The 23,023-nt window shown below is 51.8% G+C and overlaps 2 protein-coding genes across 5 annotated transcripts; one reads left to right on the top strand and one right to left on the bottom strand.

Moving 5' to 3' along the window:
* Nucleotides 1-29: 29 nt before the first annotated feature.
* Nucleotides 30-5,134, bottom strand: Tarbp2 (TARBP2 subunit of RISC loading complex). Its single transcript, XM_038342375.2, is given in 9 exon segments — nt 30-522; nt 667-868; nt 1,191-1,226; nt 1,229-1,320; nt 1,559-1,676; nt 1,840-1,887; nt 1,889-1,919; nt 2,365-2,457; nt 4,814-5,134. Coding segments are annotated over 9 exon segments (831 nt in total). The 5' UTR covers nt 4,867-5,134; the 3' UTR covers nt 30-364.
* Nucleotides 5,135-6,466: 1,332 nt separating this feature from the next.
* Nucleotides 6,467-22,866, top strand: Map3k12 (mitogen-activated protein kinase kinase kinase 12). Of its 4 annotated transcripts, none has more exons than XM_038341322.1 (15): nt 6,467-6,612; nt 17,087-17,565; nt 17,963-18,146; nt 18,321-18,512; nt 18,725-18,883; nt 18,976-19,134; nt 19,365-19,473; nt 19,694-19,803; nt 19,895-20,011; nt 20,088-20,225; nt 20,337-20,961; nt 21,121-21,191; nt 21,269-21,342; nt 21,441-21,539; nt 21,941-22,866. In XM_038341322.1, the coding sequence occupies exons 2-14, from the start codon at nt 17,121-17,123 to the stop codon at nt 21,488-21,490; spliced, it is 2,433 nt and encodes an 810-aa protein (XP_038197250.1). In that variant the 5' UTR covers nt 6,467-6,612; nt 17,087-17,120; the 3' UTR covers nt 21,491-21,539; nt 21,941-22,866. The 4 variants fall into 4 exon arrangements, with proteins under 4 accessions (XP_038197250.1, XP_038197251.1, XP_038197249.1 ...); XM_038341323.1 differs by having other exon boundaries at nt 21,441-21,531; nt 21,941-22,055; XM_038341321.1 differs by having other exon boundaries at nt 21,269-21,531; nt 21,941-22,865.
* Nucleotides 22,867-23,023: the final 157 nt, after the last annotated feature.

Below are 23,023 nucleotides of genomic sequence, written 5' to 3'. Positions count from 1 at the left end.
CCTTCCTGCAGTAAAAGATAACAGGGAGCTCAGCAGCAAGAATAAACACGCCATGTTTATTCCTCTGACAACCACATGACCCACGGCCAAAGAAAGCAGGGTTTAGGAAGCCAATGAGCAGCATTTATTCTAGAATCCATTAGAATTCCAATTTACTTTTCATTTGTCATCCATAGAATGAGAGCAAATCCCGTGCTGGCTGGGGCCCTTGCTCGCCTATGCCTTCCTCAGTCTCAAGGCAGGCAGTCTGTGTCAGAGGTAGAGACAGCAGCCCTGGAGGATTCCAGAGCTACGCTGATGCATGGGGCCAGGTTCAGGAGGAGCAAGAGGTAAAAGGTGCACGTCCATCACTGCAGCCAGGGTGCTACTTGCTACCTGCCATGATCCTGAGGTACTGGAGGGCGCGGCGAGCAGCCTCACCTCGGGCTGCCTCCCTGGTAGTTGCAGAACCATGACACACAGTGGCTGGCTGGGTGGACAGCTCCACTAGGCACTGGCAGAGCCCACTCAAGCTCAGTTCTTCTAGAAACCAAGAAAGAGGAAGGAGGCAGGGTGGGGGAGAGAGGGCACCAAATATGGTGTATGTCACCCATCTCTTAACCCCTCTATACTTCCTCGGCCCTGTCCCCTCCACCGCCCGCTCCCAAGTTCCCTAGCTGTCCATACCAATGTCCAGGTAGCTGACATGGAAAGCCTGCTCCTCAGAGAGCTCATTGAGGACACTGCAGCAGGCAGAACCCAGGGTCCCTAGAGAGCCCACAGAGCAGCTACGAAGGGACAGAATCTTTTCTCCCACAGAATTGCGCAGGGAATCCCACGTGCAGCCTGGCCCCCGGTTCCGAAGTCCATCCAGGCGGGAGCTCACGCCCTAATAAGATGAGAGGGAGAAAGCTAAGCTCTGGCATGCTATCTGCTGGAACCTCATCTGGTTCCAGGCAGCCTTCCTCGCCCCAGTAAAAGCTGCTTACAGGGCCTTTGCCCTAGGTGAGCTTTCCCCAGTGAGTGCAGCACAGGCTAGCACAAGCTAAGGAGACTGCTGGGCTCACAAATTCAAGAGGCCCTACAGTTTGGTAAGAAAACTGGAAGAGAAGCAGGTCCAGACTCACTCCCAAATCACAGACAGACCCAACCAAACTCCCCACCACGTCTGGCACTGTGAACCACATGGCAAACCCACATAAACCACTTACAATGGAAAAGTGATCATCATCAGGTTCTGCCCTCGTTGCCCATCCCGGGCGTCCAGAGGAACTGTGTGCACTCGAAGCAGCATTTTAGCTGCTGCGTTACGCTTTGCCAGCTTTTTGGAAGTGCCACTGCCTGAGTGTGGGGAAGGGATTGCTGGATGTGGGCATCTCTGAGAGGCCAATGCTCTCCCTCCAGGTTATACCTGGACTGAAGTCCCTCAATGGGATGTCACTGCACATGGGAGGCCAGAAGAGAGGGGAAGATGGGCCGGGGCAAGGAGGACACAGGAGCAGGAGCTGAGAAAGGGGCTGCAAAGCACAGAAAGCTGGGGACAGAGCATAGCCAGGCAGAGCCCGACAGAAGCAGTTACCTATCTCAACAAAGCGTTCCACCCGGCAGGTCATGGTGAATTCTTTACGGTGAGCAGGCCCAGACTCCTGGGTCACCATGTACTCTGGCAAACGCCAGCCTTTTTGTACCACGAGCTCCTTAAAGGGAGACAGACACAGGAGCCCAAGGCTAAGTGAGGAGAGGTTCCTTAGCCACATGGCCTTCTTCCCAGGATCCTCGGCCTTTGGGTGAGGATGACCACCCTCCCACATTAACAGACCCCTGCCTCACAGCCCTAGTTCAGAGAATGGCAGCACAGACCTGCAGAGCACCGACAGGGTTGCACTCCGACTGCTGCGGGGAGGGGAGACAGGGGGCTGGCATTTTCCATGGGGGGGCTCCTGAAGGGAAAGGGCCCACACCTCAAGTACCAGCCACTGCCACCATATCCTAACTTCTCACCAGGTAGGGAGCTATCTGTCCAGACAATCCAGTCTTGCTTTCCTAACCCCCATCACGCCAGCCCCTGCTATGTTCCCAGGAGAATTTCGATGTGGAAATGTGTCAGCAGTTTCGCTATGACGGAGCCAGTTCTGGAAGTACCTTCTGGGCCCTCAAACATGGGACCCTACTGTGCCTGTAAAATGTCTGAACAATCTAATATCTTCACATGCTATTTACAACATCATAAATTACCTCCATCTTCAAGCTTGGCAGCAAGCTCTGGTGCAAATTTTTCAATTATTCCATTCGGTGTTTACTCAAAGGCTTCTTTATCCTAACCTGCCTGGGTCCAAGGAGGCTAGGGTCTTCCCTCCCTCAGAGATGTCAGGGAACTCAAGATACCTGGTTAGCAGAGCAGATGGAACAGGGGCGGCAACTTCTGCAGCAATGACAGGTGCGTCCTCAAGCAGTGAAGGATCTAGAAGAGAAAAAGAACTTCCCGAGGGGAAAGGAGTCTTGGATTCACACCCATGTAGAAAGGAATGGGGGTGTGAGGTCCCTGAGGGAATCCTTTCCCCTTCCCCTGATCCAGGCTCAAAGAGCCTCAGCAACAGCTCTTCCTCCAGGGATCCTCTGCTGACCCACACTGCCTCAAAAGCACTGGGCGGGGGGGGGACTCGGAAAAGTCTCTTCCTACCCAACAATAAGCTCCAACCTAAATGTGGAAGAGGGAAAGTCATGTTGCTAGAAAGTGGGCATGTCGGGACCAACTTATCAGCCTCAGTCCCCACCCCCTATGCCCTACCCCAGCCCCAGAGCAGCCACCACCCATCAAAGGGGCCATTACCCTGAGCCACCCTAGAAACACCCTGTTCAGCTTTGGAGGAAACTTTCGGGAAGGGGCCAGGTTAGAGTGGCCGGGCTTAGGGAGAGAGCAGGCAGTGAGGAGCCTGGGTTCTCAGCAGGGCTGCTAGTGTGCCTTGGCTGTTCCTCCCTCACCTGCTTTCCTCCAGGGCTGGTCCAGCATGCTCCCCCCTTTGAGATTGTTTGAGGGCCAACCTCAGCTGCCATTGTGCTTGGCTGCCTTCTTGCTGGGGCCCTGACCTAAGAAAAGGGGTGTGGGCAATACTGGAGGTCACCAGCAGACAGCAGAGAAACCAGCCCCCACAGCTAGAGGGAGTCAGCAGCCCTCTTAGCAACCCCCCTCCCTGCCAGGGCTGGAAGGGTTGTGCTGACTGTTGGAAAGGCCTTTGTCCTAGTTAGCATCATCTGCAAGGAGAGCCTTACTGAGGCACTGTCTACATCAGACTAACCTGTAGACATGTCTGGGGGACCGTCTTGATTGCTGAGGTAGAAATGCCCAGCCCACTATTGTGGTGCCATCCCTAGGCAGGTGGTCTGAACATGGAAGCATCTGCCATTGCCCTTCTGTGCTGCTGTGGCTGGGCAGTGTGTGGAACAATAAGCAGGCAGCAAGAAGAGTTTATTCTCCTTGCTCTTGACTGTGGATATGAGTTTCTACCTTCCCCGCAATGAGGGCTGTAAACCCATCAACCCTTTCCTCCCCTAAGCAGCTTCTAGTTAAGGTGTTTCATCCTAACACTATAAATGAACCTAGAACAGCCCATATCTTTCAATTAGCTCCCATAACTAAGCCATGCCAGGCAGGACTTCTGAGCTCCAACACTGGGAGAGGGGAGTGTCTTCCTTTCCTCTACAAAAGCACTTTCTTTCCCCTCAATAAATAGGCAATAGAAACAACAAAGGATCGGTTCTGAGTAAGAGCTCTACCCTGCCACTTATCAAGCATGTGACCATATGCCAGTCATTTCATTTCTGGACTAAGCTCTTCAATTTTCAATATGGGACATGAAGACCAGCAGAGTGTGAGCCTGCTCCCCCAAATACCCACGCGGGGGTTCAGTGTTCCATCTACTTTTCCTCTACGGCAGTAAAAGTAGCAGATCCCTTTGACATTTCCTGTCCTATCCAACTTCTGACAGCCCTGTTCTTCCAATCCAGAAAGCAGATTTCCCCCTGAAATCTCCATCCCTCCCTGGCCTTAAAGAAGAGGACTGGGAAGCGGTTACACGATACTAAGCCACGGGCCCTGTGAATGCACACCCCAGCCAGGCTGCCCAAGCCTTCCTCACCAGTGCAGCTGGTGTCGCCAACGGTGACCCGGAAGGTGAAATTAGGCTGATGGGCTTGGCCCTCGGCTTTTTGAGAAGATCGTACCCGGGCGTCTTTCCTATTCGGGTCCCCATTACTCCTGAAGAAGGCTTGATCGGGGTCTTGCCCCGGGTTGGCGGCAGCATTGCTCTACGCTGGAGAGAGGGGCACAAACCACTATCACACTTCCCTTTCGACACCCACCTGACCAAGCACTATCACATTAAAATAGCCACATTTTAGGGTCCATGGATCCCAGGCAGTTATTAGCATCATTGACTGGGCTAAAAGTTAAGGTGGAGGGAAAGCAAGAGCCTCTACCCCAAGGCAAGTGGAGAAAAGTACTGTTCTCAGTTAGGGCGAGGGATCCTGTGCCGTAGTGCTGGTTGGACGTGCATTTTCCCCTGGCACAATGCAATTCGGAAACCCAGTACCCACCAAATGCACTGAACATCGGGTCATAAAGCCTAAGGCTCCAGGGCAGTCTGGGAATCGAGCCAACCCCAAACTAGAGCTGGAGGCGATGGCCACTGACCCAGTGCATGCTGGGAACCTCTGCCCACTACCCCAGTGCTTGCTGGGAACAACCCTCAGACCAGGTGCATGCTGGGGCTGCGCCGCTACCCGTCCGCACAGCCTCCCACTTTTCGTCCTGCAGGAACCGAAATAGGCAGCTCACCTGGGCAGCCCGCAGCCTGTGGTAGTGCCGGAGCCCTGCTCCTCTTCACTCATTCCCTCCTCCGTCCCCGCGGGCGCCACCGTGACTACAGCCTCCACGCGCCCCAGTACACCACCAACGAGCTAGGGCCGGGGCCAAGCCCGGAGTCGAGGCCGGTAGGGCCCGCAGCGGGGCATGCTGGGATCTGGAGTCCCCCGCCCATCCGGCTCCTTGTGTCTTCATCAGGAGCCGAGCTACTCGCCCCACAACTCTCCGCGTGGCTCGCCCAGGCGCCTGCACCGCCCTCTGGGAGGAGCGGATCCTCCACGGAAGCTTCCCAACCTACCAGTGGTTTTTGTTTTCTAGTGTCGTCCCGCCTTCTTCCTTGCGCACTGCCTCCTCCCAGGCCGAGACTGTGAGCATGCGTACTAGCAGGTGGCGGCGACTGGGGCGGGGCGGTAAGGGACGCAGACCTCAGAGAACTACAGAATCCAGGTGCCCGCGCGCCATCCGGTCACCGCTGCAGGCTTCGCGGCGTCATTGGCTGTGTTGACAGCGACTTCCTCTAGGCGCTTGTCGATTGGTCACCTGGGCCAGAGGGCGGGGATGGGGAAGATAGGGTCCGCTTCTTGAGGAAGGGTTGTGATTGGCTGAGGGGGCTGCTGGCGTGGTTCTTTTGCTGCCCCAGAGGATGGGCCTTACCCGGCCGCCCCCAAGTCTGGGGCTGTCGTAAGTTTTTTTTTTCAGAAACTGTCTCCCCAGGCACCAGTATAAGTCCCTAGCGCCCCAGGCCTCCGTGTTAAAATCCTGCTGCTTTTCTGTGGCATGTCTTTGCCGCTCTTCATTAACGCAGGCAGCCTGTCAGGGTTTGCAACTCTTTAGATAGGCCCTAGTGAACCTTTCTTGAACTGTCCGGGAACCTGGGGCCCGAGAATCATTAGGTGGATCTTCTGTTGTGTTCTTTAGTCTCAGCTGAAAGAGCACGAGAGTAATTAACGAACTAAAATACGCGCAAAGTACTTTCGGATCCCCAAAGTCTTGATACCATCAGAGTGAAGGATATAGGGAAAATCTTGTGACCTTGGACAGAGGAAGAAAGAGACACCATGATTCAAAGAGTGTTTTAAGAATAGCTCTAGGAAGAGATGTCTTGCTAAGAAGGAAAGGTAGAAGATTCTCGGAATGATAATGAGGGGTCATCCAGGAGCTCTGATGTGGGAAAGAACTTAGGACTGGGTGGATTCCAATGGGGTGAACTGAGGCAGTGACAAGGAAGACCAGCTGGCGATATTGGTCTGAGAAGGGGACACAGCCAGAGCGTTGTACGCTGAGGAGCTGCTCTCTCGGGGAATAGGAAAGAGTCTGTAAGACAGGTCACAAGGGGTTCCTACAGAATCTGCATGAGACCCAAAGTGGGACTGCCGTAGGTCACCTCCAGGAAGGAGGCACAGAGCCTAGGCGAGCCAGAAACGAGCCTGGAGCGCGCCGGATGGCAGCCGCGGGCTCCTTTAAGAGGCCGGCGGCTGCAGCGCAGCATCCCCCGCTCAGGGCGTGTCCGTCCCGGGGGGGCCAGGGGCGGGGGCCTTGGAAGGAGCGGGAGTTCAAGTCGAGTGAGGACGGGGTTTAGACTAGGGGGTGGGGGCCAAAAGCTGGGGCTGATATCCGAGCACCGGAGTTCCACACGAGCATCGCCGGTGACAGCACCCCGGGTCCGGTGGAGGGCAACGGGGGGAGGAGGGGAGGAGGAGGAGGCGGGAGCAGCATCCGGAGCCGAGCTGCAGCAGCGCCGCCTTTTGTGCTGCGGCCGCGGAGCCCCCGAGGTGAGAGCCTGGGCGAGTCGTGGGGGTGGGGGGAAGAAATGGGTTCGGGTCTTGGGATCCTGGGGTGGCGGAAGAGTCGGGATACAATTGTGGCGTGGTGGGGGAGGAGGTGACTGAGGATGCTGAGACCGTGGGATGAAGGAACTGGGTACCTGGACCCGACGCCTAGAGATAGCTAGGAGCGGGGCGAAGCTGAGGGATGCGGCGGCCCAGTTTTGAGACCAGGAGCCTCCAACGCTGTAGTGGATAATGTGGGGGTGAAGATGGCCAGGGGAAGACTTAAAGAACGGCGGGCAAGAGCACGTCCTCTTTTCACCTCATCCTCAAGACCGAGAGGGAAGGGGAAGGGAGAGTTGTGGCCCTCTCCAGGGAAGGGAGGGAAGGGCAAGGCCTAATGTACCCACCGTCCCCCTCCCCCACACCTGCACCTTTCAGGCTCCACCTGAGAATTAGGCTGCTCCTATTCCTGCATGCCCTGGCGGGGTTTCTCTCCCTTGCCATCTGTAATGCTAATGCTTCTAATCTCCAGCTGTGGCATTCCCTACCATCCAGCTGTTGCACCCTTCCCCCATTTGTATGTGGCTTTCGGTCTCAGCCGGCTGTCCTCTGGCTTCCCTAACCCAATTCCCAGGTCAGACACTACGAACCCCCCCACCCCTTTTCTCACACACTCACCAAACTCCTTGGCTTACCACGTTGATAGCCAAGGCTTTGGCTGAGGGTGGGCTCCGTAAGCAGTAGTAGGGAATGGAGGGAGGAGCCTTGCAACTCTATTTGCTGCCTTTTGGGCCTTCAATCAAGAGAACATGCACCTGAGGTCTCACACACCCCAAAACCCTGCAGCCACAGTGGGTGCCTCACTCTCCTCCTCTCCCTCCAGTTCTCCGGTTTCCAGTCAGAGGGTCATCCCGGGCTTACACCAGCAGCAAGCGTTTGGGAAGGAAAGATCCCTTTCAGTACAGACACTGAAGTTTCCAAGTCCAAGAGCCCTGCCCCCTCTTGTCTCACATTTAAGGAGGGGAAGGTATCTGAGACACAAGCTAAGCCCAGCCAACTGTAGGCTCCCAGGAAGACCCCAAGGTCCAACACTCATGAAGTCCGCCATCATTGGTAGAAGGTGTGATTCCAGATTACCTAGGTTTCTTCACAGTAGAAAACCCTCTAAAAGGCAGTTACTGCTCAGGTTCTGTGGGGAGAAGTGTTAGTGAGGTGATAGAGGACCCTAAATTCTAGCACCCACTCTTGCCTCATGTTGTCATGTCTGAGGAGTAAGAGAATCGGGGACGCAGCTTTTCTGTCCTCATATGGGCGCAAGTAAAGTGTTGAAAGGTTGCCAGCAGAGGACATGGCGGCTTCAGGAGAGTTTGTCCATTGCCCCCAGAGAGCCTGGTCCTGTGCGCATCAGGAGAGTGGCAGCACTGTTCTGGAGGATAAGGAGCCCCTGACCTTCAGTTTTATTTGTTTATTTATTTGTGGCATTAGGAATTGATCCCAGGGCCCTACCCATTCTGGGCAAGCTCTCTACCACCAATCTACATCATCAACTTATTTTTTACAGATTTTATTTTGAGACACAGTGCCACTAAGTTGCCCAGTCAGGGCTTGAACTTGGAATCCTCCTGCCTCTGCCTCCTAAATGAGTGGGCCTCTGAGGCCTGTGCCAGGAAACCTGGCAGGCTGCATTTTCCTTTGCTATTTTTTTTTTCAGCTCTTGTTTTCCACCTTTCTTCCTGTGTCCTCGATGTTACCTCTTGTTTTGAGGAGGTAAAATAAACAAGAAGCGAGCATGGTGGCCGATCCCCACCTTTAATCTCAGCACAGAGGAGGCAGGTGGAGACAAGTGGATCTTTGTGACTTCAAGTTTCAGGACAGCCAAGGCTACAGATAGAGGGGTGTGGCTCAGTTGGTAGAGGGCCTCCAAGAAGCCATGAGCAAAGCCCAAGCTTGATGTGGCTCACTTGCCTTATCCTGCACCAGGTGGAGAGGAAGGCGGTCAGGAGCTCACAGTCATGTTCAACTACATAGCAAGCTCAAGGCCAGTGTGGCTGACATAAGAAAAAGTTGTTTTACTTTGTGTGGAACATAACTGTTGTTTATAGAGAGCATCCTGTGTGCCAGGTACTGGGCCAGGCACTTTTGGTTACGTCAGTAGTTCAGTGTGACATTAAGTTACACTGCCATCATCTGAGCTTTAGGGATGAGGAGGTTGAAGTGAGTTAGCGGTCTTGGTGGCACATTTCAGTAATCAGTGAGCTAAGTAACCGATAATGCCAGAAAGATGAAGAGTTGAGAGATGCAAGAGTATCAGAGCGTGGAGGCGAACACCTGGTCTATATGCCGAGTTCTAGGCTAGCCCAGGCTACACAGTGAGAGCGTGTCTCTCTCAAGAAACAACAACAAAAAACAGTCATCATGTGATAAGAGCTAGACCTTGAAGCCAGGCGTGCCCCACTGCCCCTTAGATGCAGAGACAGCTTTGTTAGCACATCTCATACTGAAGGGCATCCATCTGATCAGAAGCAGAGACTGTTGCTGCTGAGGCCTGTGAGTCCCCCATTCCTAGGCTAGGGACAGAAATGGATGGATATTACACATGTCTTATTTCTTTTCTGCAATTAAAAAACATGTAAAAGCAAAACCATCACATTTTATATTAAAGGAAACTCAAAATTATTACTGAAATAATATAGATAAACCTAAAGAAGAGAATTGATAAACTGTGCTGATGCATGCCTGTAATCCCAGCACTTAGGAGAAACAAAAGGTATTCATGTCCGGCTTGGCATATATGAGACCTTGTATTATTTAAAGAAGAAAAAAGTTGAAATATCCATAATTTTACCTGTCACCTTTTTTAAGACAAGGCTTCACTGTGTAACTTAGGTTGGCCTTAGCCTCTGAGTTTACAGGTATGTCTCAGCTCATGTGGTTACTTTCAGATATTTTAAAATGCGAATTCAGTCCTGGTGCTGTGTATTCATTATAGTCAGCTTCTTTCAGGCCTGACTCACTGTGGGGAGACCCTGTGGCCATGCCATGCCGCTCCTGCCCTCTCCCTTTCTTATCCTCCTAAGCGAGGCTGATGAGGAGAGTGGCTCACTGAGCAGACCCGAGAGGGAACCAGCTAGGGAATAAGGATGAGCAGGGCTCCAGACCTTCCCTCAAGTTTGCAGAGGCAAGACAGCAGATCTGGAGCCTCCAACTTGCCTACTCTCATGTGACCACTGAAATTATCATTGATCCTAGGAGAGCAAAAGGTCTGAGACCAAATCTTCCCTTTTTTCTGGTTGAGAAGAGCTGGCCTCCCTGCAATCCACAAAGAAAGATCTGGTGTCTAGCTAGGTGGGAAAACAGAGCAGAGCCAGGAAGGAGGCAGGCATGGCTCCTCTTCCTACCCCTCCTCAGCCCTGAAGGCCAGGTGTGAGACTCAACCTCCAAGGGCCTAGGGCAAGGCTGCTGCAGTGCCTTTTCCCCTCCAAATCCATAGCTAGCTCTTTTTCCCTAAGCAGCACTGAGCCCCAGCCCCTTCACCTTACTGGCAAAGGGATGATAAAAGGGGACCTCAGGATCTGAAGTGGCAAGAACCTAGTGTTCTGTGATCCCCACTTCTCAAAAGGCAACTTCCTTTTCACGGCCCCTAAGAGAGGGAGTCCTTTCCAGCTTGGAAGAGCTCTGGGGTAAGACCATGGGTCCTGTCAAGAGGAAAAGTAGCCGGGCGGTGGTGGTGCATGCCTTTAATCCCAGCACTCGGGAGGCAGAGGCAGGCGGATCTCTGTGAGTTCGAGGCCAGCCTGGTCTACAAGAGCTAGTTCCAGGACAGGCTTCAAAGCTACAGAGAAACCCTGTCTTGAGGAAAAAAGAGAGAGAGAAAAAGTAAACCATAGGCAGGCCACAGGCACAGCGGCCCCTCTGTCCTGCACTCAGAAGCATCTGTCCTTCAAGGGTCTCAAAGCTTGTGTGGTAGAGAACCAGAATTCCCATCACGGTCACTAAGAGGGAAATGAGGTCCAGGAAGGAAGAGAGTTGAGTGCGAGAGCTCAGGGGATGGGTAGATGGCCACACCTCTGAGCAGAGCCCCCAGGACTGACCACCAGACAAGCCATCGGTCCTGCTGTTCCGCAGGAAGGAGCAAGAGTTCACCTGCCACAGCCGTGCAGTCTCCTCAGGCAGGCAAGCCCAAGAGGAATGAGGAGAGGTGACAGTGACTTCCAGGTCCCAGCTCTGTAGGCTTCCTGTTGTCTCCAGACATCTCCCATAGTAAACCCTCACAGTCCCACACACAGGCCCTGTCCACATTGGTCCTGTGGTTTAGAGTGACTGACAGAAATCCCTGCTCTGTGCCCCCCCTCCCAGGCACTGCATAATTGATAGCCAGGGAGACAGGTCCCCTCCCCCAGGATGACCAAATGCCTGGGCTTCTAGTCTGCCACCCCAAAGCCCCAGCGCCCGACCCAGCTGGGGGGGCAGTGAGACACAGCTGGTGGGTCAGGAATAAAGGACGCAGAAAGGGGACATTTGCTGGGAAGGAGGAATCTCCAGTTTACCATGGCTCCCTGGGGTCCCTCAGCTCTCCAGTCTGTCTTCTTTCAGGTCAATCTAGAAGAGCTGTCACTAGCCTGAGGGGGGTAGGGTACCCAGAGCATGACAAATGCCCTAGGTGTCATCTCTTGCTTCTCCAGCTGTTCCCACTGCCCTAAGAGGTGAGCAGATGGAATGGCTTCTCTGCTCCCCAGCTGCTGGCCCTGGATACCACAGGGCCCTCTGGGGCTGCCTGTGTGATCTCAGCGAGGCAGAACTGCAAACTGATTCTGAGGATGGCATCCTTTGTACGATTATACCTGGTTGAAGTCCAGATGATGCCAAAACCATTCTTAAAATCTGATGGTTTGATACCTAGATAGAAAACAAGTGTAGAAAGGGAAAGGTGGTCTGTGTTATTCATCTCCTTTTCGTCTCCATCTTCCCAGGGTTCTCTGTTTTCAGGCCACCCTCCAGGTTTGACTGTTGGTCAGTCTCTTCACCCAGTTCTTTTGACTGTCCATTTCTTAACTTCTGTGTGGTACTGCTCCCCCAAGCAACCCTAAGAGTCGTCCCCCTCCCATTCACTTTTCCTTCACCAGATACCCAGCCCAAGTGTCTGTGCATGAGGGGTCGGAGGAAGGTGAGCTTCAGGGGACACAGGTGGGGCCAACAGCGAGCCCACACCTGAATGCAGGCTGCCAACGTAGCCTCCACCGTTAAGCCTGCCCAGGTCAGAGGCGGGCTCCGGCGGGGCCCCGCCCTGCCTCGCGTTCACGTGACCCTAGGCTAATCTCGTCCCGATGACTTCACGGGCCCAGTCGTCATGGTTACGCCGCAGCGCCCAGCCCTTCCCCCAGCCGGCTGTGCTCTCTTCTCCCCCTCCTGGACCCCGCCTGCTGCCGCGCCCCCAGCCCCGCGGCACGTGACTGTCGGGAAGGAGGTCGGCAGGGGAGGGGGAGCTGTGGCCGTAACCCCTTCCACTCCACTTGCCGCGGTACGGTCACTGGTGTCAGGCGGCCCAGCAGGTGGGCATGCGAGAGCCCCAGCCTTGGGGCCGCGGTGAGAGCGGCGGAAGTCTTAGGGTCGTTTGCAGGAAATTCTCTGTGTGTTGGCAGGCTGGTCTGTGATAGTAATTTACGTTATCGTAGACACCTTCGCTCTCGAAGCCGCAAATTTCGTGGAATATGTTGGCAATTCAGAGGTTGTGGTTCCTGGTTTCTTGACCTCGGTTTTCTCTAGACCTTGAGAAGACCAATAATGCCTTATTTGCTAGGCTGTTCTGAGGATTCAGGGAATTGAGACATACATGGGGCATGTGTGACCCTAGGTGGGTAGAGCAGTGTTTCCGAGCCACGAAGCTGGAGGCTCAGGGCCTTGCCCACTCAAAAGGACTTTAACCAGACAGGGTTTGGACTGCATGGAAGGCTTACAGGTAGGAGTGAGACTTGGAAGACAAGAAGGGATAAACAGCTCAACCTTGGTGACTGTGGCGCCACCAGCTGGTTAATGCTTCTGTACCTGTGCTTTAGTAGGGCTAATAATTCCAACTGTATTTGCATAATTTTAGCTTAATTTCTTATTTTTATGTGTGTGTGGGAGCCTGCATGAGGTTATGGCACTTGGCACTATGGCAGGCCTTGGTTTGTGAGCCACCACGTGGATGCTGGGAACGAACTCCAATCATCTGCAAGAATAGTAAGCACTGTTAACCCCAGCCATCTCTCTGGCCCCTTGGTATATGTGAATTATACCTAACCATGGGTTTCATTATGATATTTTAATATTTGTGTATAATGTATTTGATCCTCCATGCTCCCCATAACCCTTGTCCCACCTTCCCCCACATCCTATGTATTCATTCCTTCCCAGCCAATATCCCTTCCATTGTCTCCTCTCCTCTTCCTCCCCAATCTCCACCCCCCTCCCGCCACAGAGTTTAATTAGGTTTGCTAATAGGGACCTCAATTTGGGTTAATTTACAGTGGCATGGGCACCTTACCAATGGGGCTATACCATCAAAGGAAATGTCTTTCCTCTCTCTCCCAGCAACCATTAGCAGCATTTATAGTTTCTGTAATAGAAGGCCAGAGGGAAGGAAAGATTGGTGTGGAAGATTGGTGTGGTGTTGTGAGCCCTCCATACCCAAGGCTGCATGTGGATGTAGCCAGTATTGTATTGTAATTATAAATATTGTATTGTATTATAATCACCGTATCCCTGTAGTTTATGGGTTTTTTGTTTTGTTTTTCCTAGACAGGGTTTTTCTGGCTGTCCTGGAGCTCACTTTGTAGACTAGGCTGGCCTCAAACTCACAAAGATCAAACTCTAGTTTGTTTTTTTTAATAAATTTATTTATTATGTATACAATATTCTGTCTGTGTGTGTGCCTCTAGGCCAGAAGAGGGCACCAGACCTCATTACAGATGGCTGTGAGCCACCATGTGGTTGCTGGGAATTGAACTCAGGACCTTTGGAAGAGCAGGCAATGCTCTTAACCACTAAGCTATTTCTCCAGCCCAACTCTGTTTATTTTTAAAACAAAGTTTCACTGTGCAGCCCAGGATGGCCTGAAACTCACTGTGAAGCCAGAGACTTTCAACTTCTTACCCTCCCACCTCCACTCCATGCTCGAACTACTGGTGTGTGCCAGTTAGGTCCCTTTCTGTGCTGCTGGAGACTGAACTCAGGGCCCTTCCTTGCTATGAAAGCACCCTCTAGTGTTACATTGTGGCGATGGTGAACTGCAGTAGTCGGTTTATGCTAAAGACTGCACGCGTAATAACTTTTGGAAAAGTTCACATTGCCTTTGGACACCCTAATTCGGAACACTGATATATCTTGATGCCCAGGGTTGCCTAGCTACCAACATAAGGAGCCACTAAGGGATCTTACACAAACAAGGCTGATGAGTTTTATGTTTTGGATTTTTGGAAAATTAAGAGAGAACTTGAGAGGCATTCATCCTCAGCCAGGTTCTGATAGCTAATAAGGCTTCAACTAAAGCAGTAACAGGACTAGAGAAAATATTGACAATGTGTCATATTTAACTTTTAAATTTGTACTTTATGAATGTTTTGCCTGCATGCATGTGTGTACTATGTGGGTGCCTATTGGATCCTCTGGAACTGGAGTCACAGATGGTTCTGAGCCATCATGTGAGTGTGGGACTCAAACCCAGATCCTCTGCAAGAGCAACTGACAACTCTGAGCCCAGCCCAGTCAGTAGGATTTTCAAATGTACTAGTCACAGGCTTGTTACCTGCGCAGACCCGAACCTAGCCCATACACAGTCTTCAAGAAAAATGGCCGCAGATGGTGTTAGGCAAGCTGAGAGTGTCCTTTATTCCTGCATCATGCTCTGAGCATCCCTCCACACTGTACTTCATTCCCTGATTAGAGGGATCACTGTCAGCAAACCCCATGTCTCATTCTTTGATACCCAACCAAACACGGGGCTGGGAGAGCAGTATGACTCTTGGTGTCAGTTCTGAAGGGAGTCTGGAAAGTTGGGAGAGTTTGCCATGCTTGAATGCTAGCTGGGCTCTTTGTTACTGGGGAAATTGACATTCAGCTGTAATTTGCTCGAATCAAATGTAAAATTTACTTTGTTGGTATTGTTTTTATAAGTGCCAGCTAGGGACTAGACCCAGGATCTTTGCCTATTTGTATGGCTCTTTTTGTTTCTTTCTCGGAAGTAGGGTTTTATGTAGTCCATGCTGGCTTCATGTTCAGGATCCTCTTGCCGCTGCCTCTCAAGTGCTGGGATATGGGGATTATACCACTAGGCCCAGCTGGATTTGTAGATGTTGTTTATGCTTGGAGACAGACAGAATCTTATGTAGCTCAGGCTGGCCTAAGATTCAGTACTTAGCCAAGGATGATCTTGAATGTCTGATCGCTTGCCTCCACCCACCACGTGCTAGAGTTACAGGCCTGTGTGCTGTGCCCAGGTTTATGCCGTCCAAGGCCTTTGCATTCCAGGCAAGCACTCTACCAAACTCAGCCGTGTCCTCAGTCCATGTGTCTGGTTTTCGAGACAGGGTTTCTCTGTGTAGCCCTGGCTGTTCTGGAACTTGATCTGTAGACCAGGCTGGACTCAAATTTGAAGATCCACCTGCCTCTGCTTCCTGATTGCTGGGATTAAAGGTGTGCACCATCGCCACCTGGCCTAGACTTGTCATTTTAATGTTTGCTATTTAGCACACAGCTATGAACTGGGACATATTTCTATTGCCTGGAAAGCTTAATCTTGGTTTGGGGAGCGGGAGGGGGGGTAGGAAAAAAAAGAGATGAGCCCTCTTTTGACCTCTAAAATGCAGTTGAAGGTCAGAGCCTCACACCACCCCCTTTCCCCAGCTGTGTTGAGGGGATAGCACAGCTCTGTGGTTATGTTTCTGGACATGGTAACATCCTGTTGGAGAGCAGTGAGAGGAGAGAGAAGGGCCAGATGTAAGCCCTGAGTTGAGTGTCCTGAGAGTCTTTGGATACTGTTGGCTAGGAATATTCAGTGCACAAAGAGCAGCCTGCATCACATTGGTGTTGTGCCTGCATGTTGACTAGGGAAGCCCAGGAACATTATCTGAGTGTCTGTGTAGAAAAGCCTGCATGTGTGATTCAACACAAGGAAGGTCTCTGTGTGTTGCCACTGTGTGCCTGAGATTGAGATCCAGATAAAAGTGTCTGACACGCAGGCTGGATTTAGTGGTGCACACCTTTAATTTTAGCACTAAGGAGATAGGCAGGCAGATCTCTATAAGTCCAAGGCCAGGTACGTGGTCTACACAGAGTTCCAGGACAGACAGACCTACATCAGGAGACACTGCTTTAAATGAATGAATGAATGAATGAATGAATGAATGAATGAATGAATAAATAAATAAATAATCTGTTAGCAGTGAACCTCAGCTGACAAGAATGCTCCAGGGGTTATACAAACCAGGTGGTTCAGCTCCACCAGCCCCTGCCTCCCAAGTGCTAGGATTAAAGGTGTGCACTACTACACCAGGCCTAGGCTTTATTTATTTTTAAAGATTCATTTATTATGGATAGTCTTATATTTGTCTGTATGCCTACAGGCCAGAAAAGTGCACCAGATCTTATTACAGATGGTGTGAGCCACCATGTGGTTGCTGGGTATTGAACTCAGGACCTGTGGAAGAGCAGGTAGTGTCTCCAGCCCTTAATTTTTTTTTTTTCCTTTTTGGTGTTTTGAGACACAGTTTCTCTGTAGCTTTGGAGCCTGTCCTGAAACTAATTCTTGTAGACCAGGCTGGCCTCAAACTCGCGGAGATCCACCTGCCTCTGCCTCCTGAATGCTGGGATTAAAGGTGTGTGCCACCACCGCCCAGCCAGCCCTTAATTTTTTTAAAGATTTATGTGTGTTGGTATTTTGCCTGCAAACATGTGAGTGCACCGTGTATGTACAGTGACTGATGAGGCCAAAAGAGGGTGTTGGAACCCCTAGAACTGGGATTTCAGATGGCTGTGAGCCATGGAGTAGTGCTCTTAACTGCTTGGCCTTCTCTCCAGGCCATGCTTTCATTTTTGATTTTGCCATGTTGGGCATGAAACCCAGGCATTCGGGTACATTAAATGTTCTCTTTAGCTTTGGAGGCTGTCCTGAAACTAACTCTTGTAAACCAGGCTGCCTCGGAACTCACAGAGATCCGCCCTGCTTGTGCCTCCCGAGTGCTGAAATTGAAGGCGTGCGCCACCACTGCCCGGCTCTTTAACCTTAACCAGCACCTGAGTGGGTTTGTTACTTCTCTTTGCCTGATGATACTCAAGTATATTATCTGTATATCTGTCACTTGCAGCACTTAATAGATACCAAGAGGAAGCTCAACTGAATCAGGTTTCCCATAGTGACAGGCAGGTCAACTACAGCTATGTACTGAGCTCTTTGTAGTGACTGTCTGTGGCTGATGGCCCCTCCCTCCTTAATTTCTCACAGGGCCCGCTGCTCCGCACACCTGGCTCCAGAGGCCATGGCTTGCCTCCATGATACCCGAACACCCTCCCCTTCCTTTGGGGGTTTTGTGTCTACTCTAAGTGAGGCTTCCATGCGCAAGCTGGATCCAGACACTTCAGACTGCACCCCTGAGAAGGACCTGACACCTACCCAATGTGTACTTCGAGATGTTGTGCCTTTGGGTGGACAGGGCGGGGGAGGGCCCAGTCCCTCCCCAGGTGGAGAGCCTCCCCCAGAGCCTTTTGCCAATAGTGTCCTGCAGCTACATGAGCAGGATGCAGGTGGACCAGGGGGAGCCACTGGGTCACCTGAGAGTCGAGCATCGAGGGTCCGCGCTGACGAGGTGCGGCTGCAGTGCCAGAGCGGCAGTGGCTTCCTTGAAGGTCTCTTTGGCTGCCTGCGCCCTGTCTGGACAATGATTGGCAAAGCCTACTCCACAGAACACAAGCAACAGCAGGAAGGTAGGCCAGATCCCTGTAGCAACACCCTCCGTTTCCTTCAACAGTGGTTGGGACTTCCTACCCGATAGGCTTTATTTCCCCTTTACATGTTTGCTCTGGTGCTGGGCTGAGACCAACACTACACGCTAGACCAGAGTTTCACAGCACAGCTGTCTTCAGCGCTTCATTATCTTCTCCCGTTGTGCTGAGAAACTGAACCCAGGAGTTTAGGTTTTACGCATGCTAGCCAAGTACTCTACAAATGAGCTACACCCCTGGGTCCACCCCGTTATTTCCTTCACTAGTCTTTCGGCCTACATTGTCTCTTCACTGACATACGCACCCAACCCTTGAGTGTCTCACAGGGCCTTCAGTGCAGATCTTTCTGAGCCTGTGGCACTATGCCTCCTACCCACAGACCTTTGGGAAGTCCCCTTTGAGGAGATCCTGGACCTGCAATGGGTAGGCTCAGGGGCTCAGGGTGCTGTTTTCCTGGGACGCTTCCATGGGGAGGAAGTGGCTGTGAAGAAGGTTCGAGACCTCAAGGAAACCGACATCAAGCATCTGCGAAAGCTCAAGCACCCCAACATCATCACTTTCAAGTGAGGTCCAGGGCAGGGGCTGGGAACACCATGCTAAGCCCCAGAACTCCACTCACCTGGGCATGTATCTCCCCCTTCTCAAAGGAGACCCCAAACAAATGGTCTGGGTGGGAATATAGGTCCCTAAGGTGTCTACACTGAACTAATCAACGACTTTACCCGTCTGACCCCCAGGGGTGTTTGCACACAGGCTCCCTGCTATTGCATCCTTATGGAATTCTGCGCCCAAGGCCAGCTATATGAGGTGCTCAGGGCTGGCCGCCCGGTCACTCCTTCCTTGTTGGTAGACTGGTCCATGGGCATCGCTGGTGGCATGAATTACCTGCACCTGCACAAGATCATCCACAGGGACCTTAAATCCCCCAAGTGAGTAAGCAGGCTGAGGTGCATGTAGGTGACCTTCCCATGGCAGGGACAGCACATTTCAGGTTCTGTCCTAAGTTCATCCAAGAAACTTCTTCCAAGCAACAGTCCGTTGGAAGACTGTGTTAGGTGTCCCAAACAATATCATAAAGACAGTAGCAGTTAAATGGGGGTGTGGAGGGATATGGATACTGGCTGACTACACTCTTTACCAGCATGCTAATCACATACGACGATGTGGTGAAGATCTCAGATTTTGGCACTTCCAAGGAGCTGAGTGACAAGAGCACCAAGATGTCCTTTGCAGGGACAGTGGCCTGGATGGCCCCTGAGGTGATACGCAATGAGCCTGTGTCTGAGAAGGTCGACATCTGGTAAGCACCAGGGTGGTACTTCTAGGATTATACAGATGTCACACAGGACTTGTGGAGGGAACCCTCCGAATGATGTCTTCTCTTGTCCTCAGGTCCTTTGGGGTGGTGCTATGGGAACTACTGACTGGCGAGATTCCATACAAAGACGTAGACTCCTCAGCCATCATCTGGGGTGTAGGAAGCAACAGTCTCCACCTGCCTGTGCCCTCCAGCTGCCCAGATGGTTTTAAAATTCTGCTTCGCCAGTGTTGGTAAGGATGGCCTGGCTGGCAGACTGGACCGACCAAGTCGAGGAGCTAGAGAGTAACGGAAAGCCAGCACCTAGAACCCAGATATCTAGGCTGAGAATTCATTGCAAAAGCAAGTTCCCTGACTGCTCCAAGGTCCAGGACCCAGGATGTGAACAGGCAGTCATAGGACTCACTCTGGGAAAGGGAGCTCTAGTTCCTTTCTCATCCCTCTCCACCTCTATTCCTTATAGGAACAGCAAGCCACGAAACCGCCCGTCATTCAGACAGATCTTGCTGCACCTGGACATCGCTTCGGCCGACGTGCTCTCCACACCCCAGGAGACTTATTTTAAGTCCCAGGTGTGCTGTGGGTGGAAAAACAATGGCTGTCTGACCCTTACAAACATGGCAGAGCCTTTGATAGGACAGGAAATCTGACTCAACAGATGAGTTCTCTTAAAGACAGATGTGTCTTCTACTCCAACTCAAATAGCAGAGGCTTAGGCAACCTTCTAGGACAGGGTCTGTGAGGTTACAGGAACACAGTCCTCACCCTCACCTCACATCTCTCCACCCCTAGGCAGAGTGGCGGGAGGAAGTCAAACTGCACTTTGAGAAGATTAAGTCAGAAGGGACATGTCTGCACCGCCTAGAAGAGGAGCTGGTGATGCGAAGAAGGGAGGAACTCAGGTATGTGCCTGCTCAGTAGGAACCATTTACCACGACCCCAGAGAAGGGGCAACAGGGCAGCTCACTCTGCGAAAATTATCTGCCCATTCAGACATGCCCTGGACATCAGGGAGCACTATGAACGGAAGCTGGAGAGAGCCAACAACCTGTACATGGAACTGAATGCCCTCATGCTGCAGCTAGAACTCAAAGAGAGGGAACTGCTCAGGTAACTAAGCCCTTAAACACCACATCCTCCAAAACTACCCAACTTGGGAGACCTAATGAGGTGTCCGGATCTTTAGGCGAGAGCAGGCTTTGGAAAGGAGGTGTCCAGGTCTCCTGAAGTCACACCCTTCCCGCGGCCTCCTACATGGAAACACGATGGAGAAGCTCATCAAGAAAAGGAACGTGCCACAGAAACTGTCACCCCACAGTAAAAGGTGGGGCTGAACAGGACTGGCAGAAGGGAAGCTGGCAAGGCAGTGTTTGTCTTTAGTGGGGAGGATTTTATAATTGTTGATCTCGACCTTGTCCTTTCCTTCTCCTACCAGGCCAGATATTCTCAAGACAGAATCTTTGCTACCTAAACTAGATGCAGCCCTAAGTGGGGTGGGGCTTCCTGGGTGTCCTAAGGGACCCCCCTCACCAGGAAGGAGTCGTCGTGGCAAGACCCGTCACCGAAAGGCCAGTGCCAAGGGCAGCTGTGGAGACCTGCCTGGGCTTCGAGCAGCTTTGCCACCCCATGAGCCTGGAGGACTAGGAAGCCCAGGGGGCCTAGGAGTGGGCCCTTCAGCTTGGGATGCCTGCCCCCCTGCTCTCCGTGGACTCCACCATGATCTTCTACTGCGAAAGATGTCCTCATCATCCCCCGATCTGCTGTCGGCAGCACTGGGAGCTCGAGGCCGAGGGGCCATAGGGGGAGCTCGGGATCCTGGCTCACCTCCTCCCCCCCAGGGCGATACTCCTCCAAGTGAGGGATCAGCTCCTGGTTCTACCAGCCCAGATTCACCTGGGGGGGCCAAAGGGGAACCACCTCCACCAGTAGGACCTGGTGAAGGCATGGGGCTGCTGGGAACTGGAAGGGAAGGGACTGCAGGCCGGGGAGGAAGCCGGGCTGGGTCCCAGCACTTGACCCCAGCTGCACTGCTGTACAGGGCTGCTGTCACTCGAAGTCAGGTAAAGTATGGGGAAGTTCCTCCTTTCCCTTTCTTTAATCTCCCTAGGGGTCCAAATGCTGTAACCCCACCCAACTATGTAACCTTCCCCCATTCTTAATGACTTTTGTTATTTTGACTGGTTTACACACACACATACACACACCCATCTCTACTGTAGAAACGTGGTATCTCATCTGAAGAGGAGGAAGGAGAGGTAGACAGTGAAGTAGAGCTGCCCCCCAGTCAGAGGTGAGTGCTAGCATAATGGCATCTTTTGCTTTGGGAACTGTAAAGGACAAAAGCTGTAACCATGCCTCAATGTTTAGGTGGCCTCAGGGCTCGAACATGCGTCAGTCACTATCTACCTTCAGTTCAGAGAACCCATCAGATGTGGAGGAAGGTACAGCTAGTGACCCTTCCCCCAGTGGCACACCAGAAGTTGGCAGTACCAACACTGATGAGCGGCCAGATGAAAAGTCTGATGACATGTGCTCCCAGGGCTCAGAAATCCCACTGGACCCGCCTGCTTCAGAGGTCCCTGGCCCTGAAACCAGCTCCGTGCCCATGCAACAACAGGATCTTCTCAAAGGTGAGCAGGTGAGTCACGAGAAGGCGCCAGACTCTGAACATGAACTGGGAACTGGTGCCCAGTCATGTGAAAATCTTTAAGGAAGACAGCTGTACAGGCTAGAGATACTTAGATTTAGCCTTCAAACCACTCAAGTTTCCAAGCCAGTTTCTTCCATAGAAATGAAAACAAATATCCACATAAATGGAATGAAACCAACAGTTCAGAGCATCCAGTATTGTGTCCGATGTTCAACTGGTAAATATAAACTGCCATCAGCAAAGCATCCCGTCCCGAAAGGTCTATCTGGCAAGTGCCTTGAAGCACAGCCTGAACCTATCTATAAGCAGTAAAGAGACAAACCTCCAGTGTCGACTGGGGGCCCTGAAGGAAGCGGCAGTGCTCACGGCATTTCTACTCTTCCTCACAGGGCCCCAATCCTGAGGACTCAGACTGTGACAGCACTGAACTGGACAACTCCAACAGCATTGATGCCTTGCGGCCCCCAGCCTCCCTTCCTCCATGAAAGACACTCTTATTCCTTGTATATAGAGAAATATTTATATAAATAATATATATGCGCCACATAATCAACAGATAGACGGGGCTTTCTTAGCCTTAAATCAGGCTTGAGAGTGAAGGAACCCCCCCTGACCAATTACAGAATAAGTTCTAGGGACACTGGCAGCTGTGAAAACGAATGACTCCAAGTACTACCCTAGAGCTAAGAGGAAAGGAAACCGGTCCCTTCTTGCTTCACCCCATTCCTTATGTTCAGCAAGCGTCTAGGCAATAGAAAAGCCAGGCTTGTCTCTACACTGTCCACCCCTGAACACTGGGGGGCAGGAGAGGATCCACTTAAGACTGCACTTTTATTTTCCATTTACTGTTTACACATTTTGCACTTGGGAGGAGGGAAACTAAGGCTGGGTCCTCCCCTCTGAGGTTTCTCAGGTGGCAATGTAACCCATTTCTTTGTCCCTGTTTCTCTGCCCAAGCACTGGCTTAGGGCCCAGAGGCAAGTTAGAAGACTGACAGCATGTGATGGCTCAGCTGAAGAGCTGACAACTGGGGTGCTGTTAAAGTCCCTACTGCTATCCTGGTGCCTGGTAGGGGTGGGGACTGTCTTATTGTAATTCCTGTGAACAACCCTGAAATATAACCACTCCATGCAGGCCCAGCTGTCGAGGGTTTTCTTGGTGAATGAATGCAATACATGGTTACCAACAATCTTGGATTTAAGAGTTTGTCTGATGAATCTGGACAAATTACTACTTTTTCTAACATGTCCATTTCAGGACAAGACTATAAATGGGTTAAAGAATGCCAGCTAGAATAAGGGATACACATCTATATGTATATGTGCGTGTTTTATATGTGTGTGTGTATACATATATATCCATATATATGTATGTGTATATATATATACACACACACACACACACCTTCCTGGCCCAGCTCCATAGACACACCTGTAGCTCTACAATCCTAGGGTACATGTATGTAATTGCCA

Source organism: Arvicola amphibius, chromosome 9 (genome assembly GCF_903992535.2).
Source record: "Arvicola amphibius chromosome 9, mArvAmp1.2, whole genome shotgun sequence".
Taxonomy (NCBI): Eukaryota; Metazoa; Chordata; class Mammalia; order Rodentia; family Cricetidae; genus Arvicola; species Arvicola amphibius.
The sequence above is the reverse complement of the archived record's forward strand: the minus strand, read 5'-3'. Positions and strand labels throughout refer to the sequence as shown.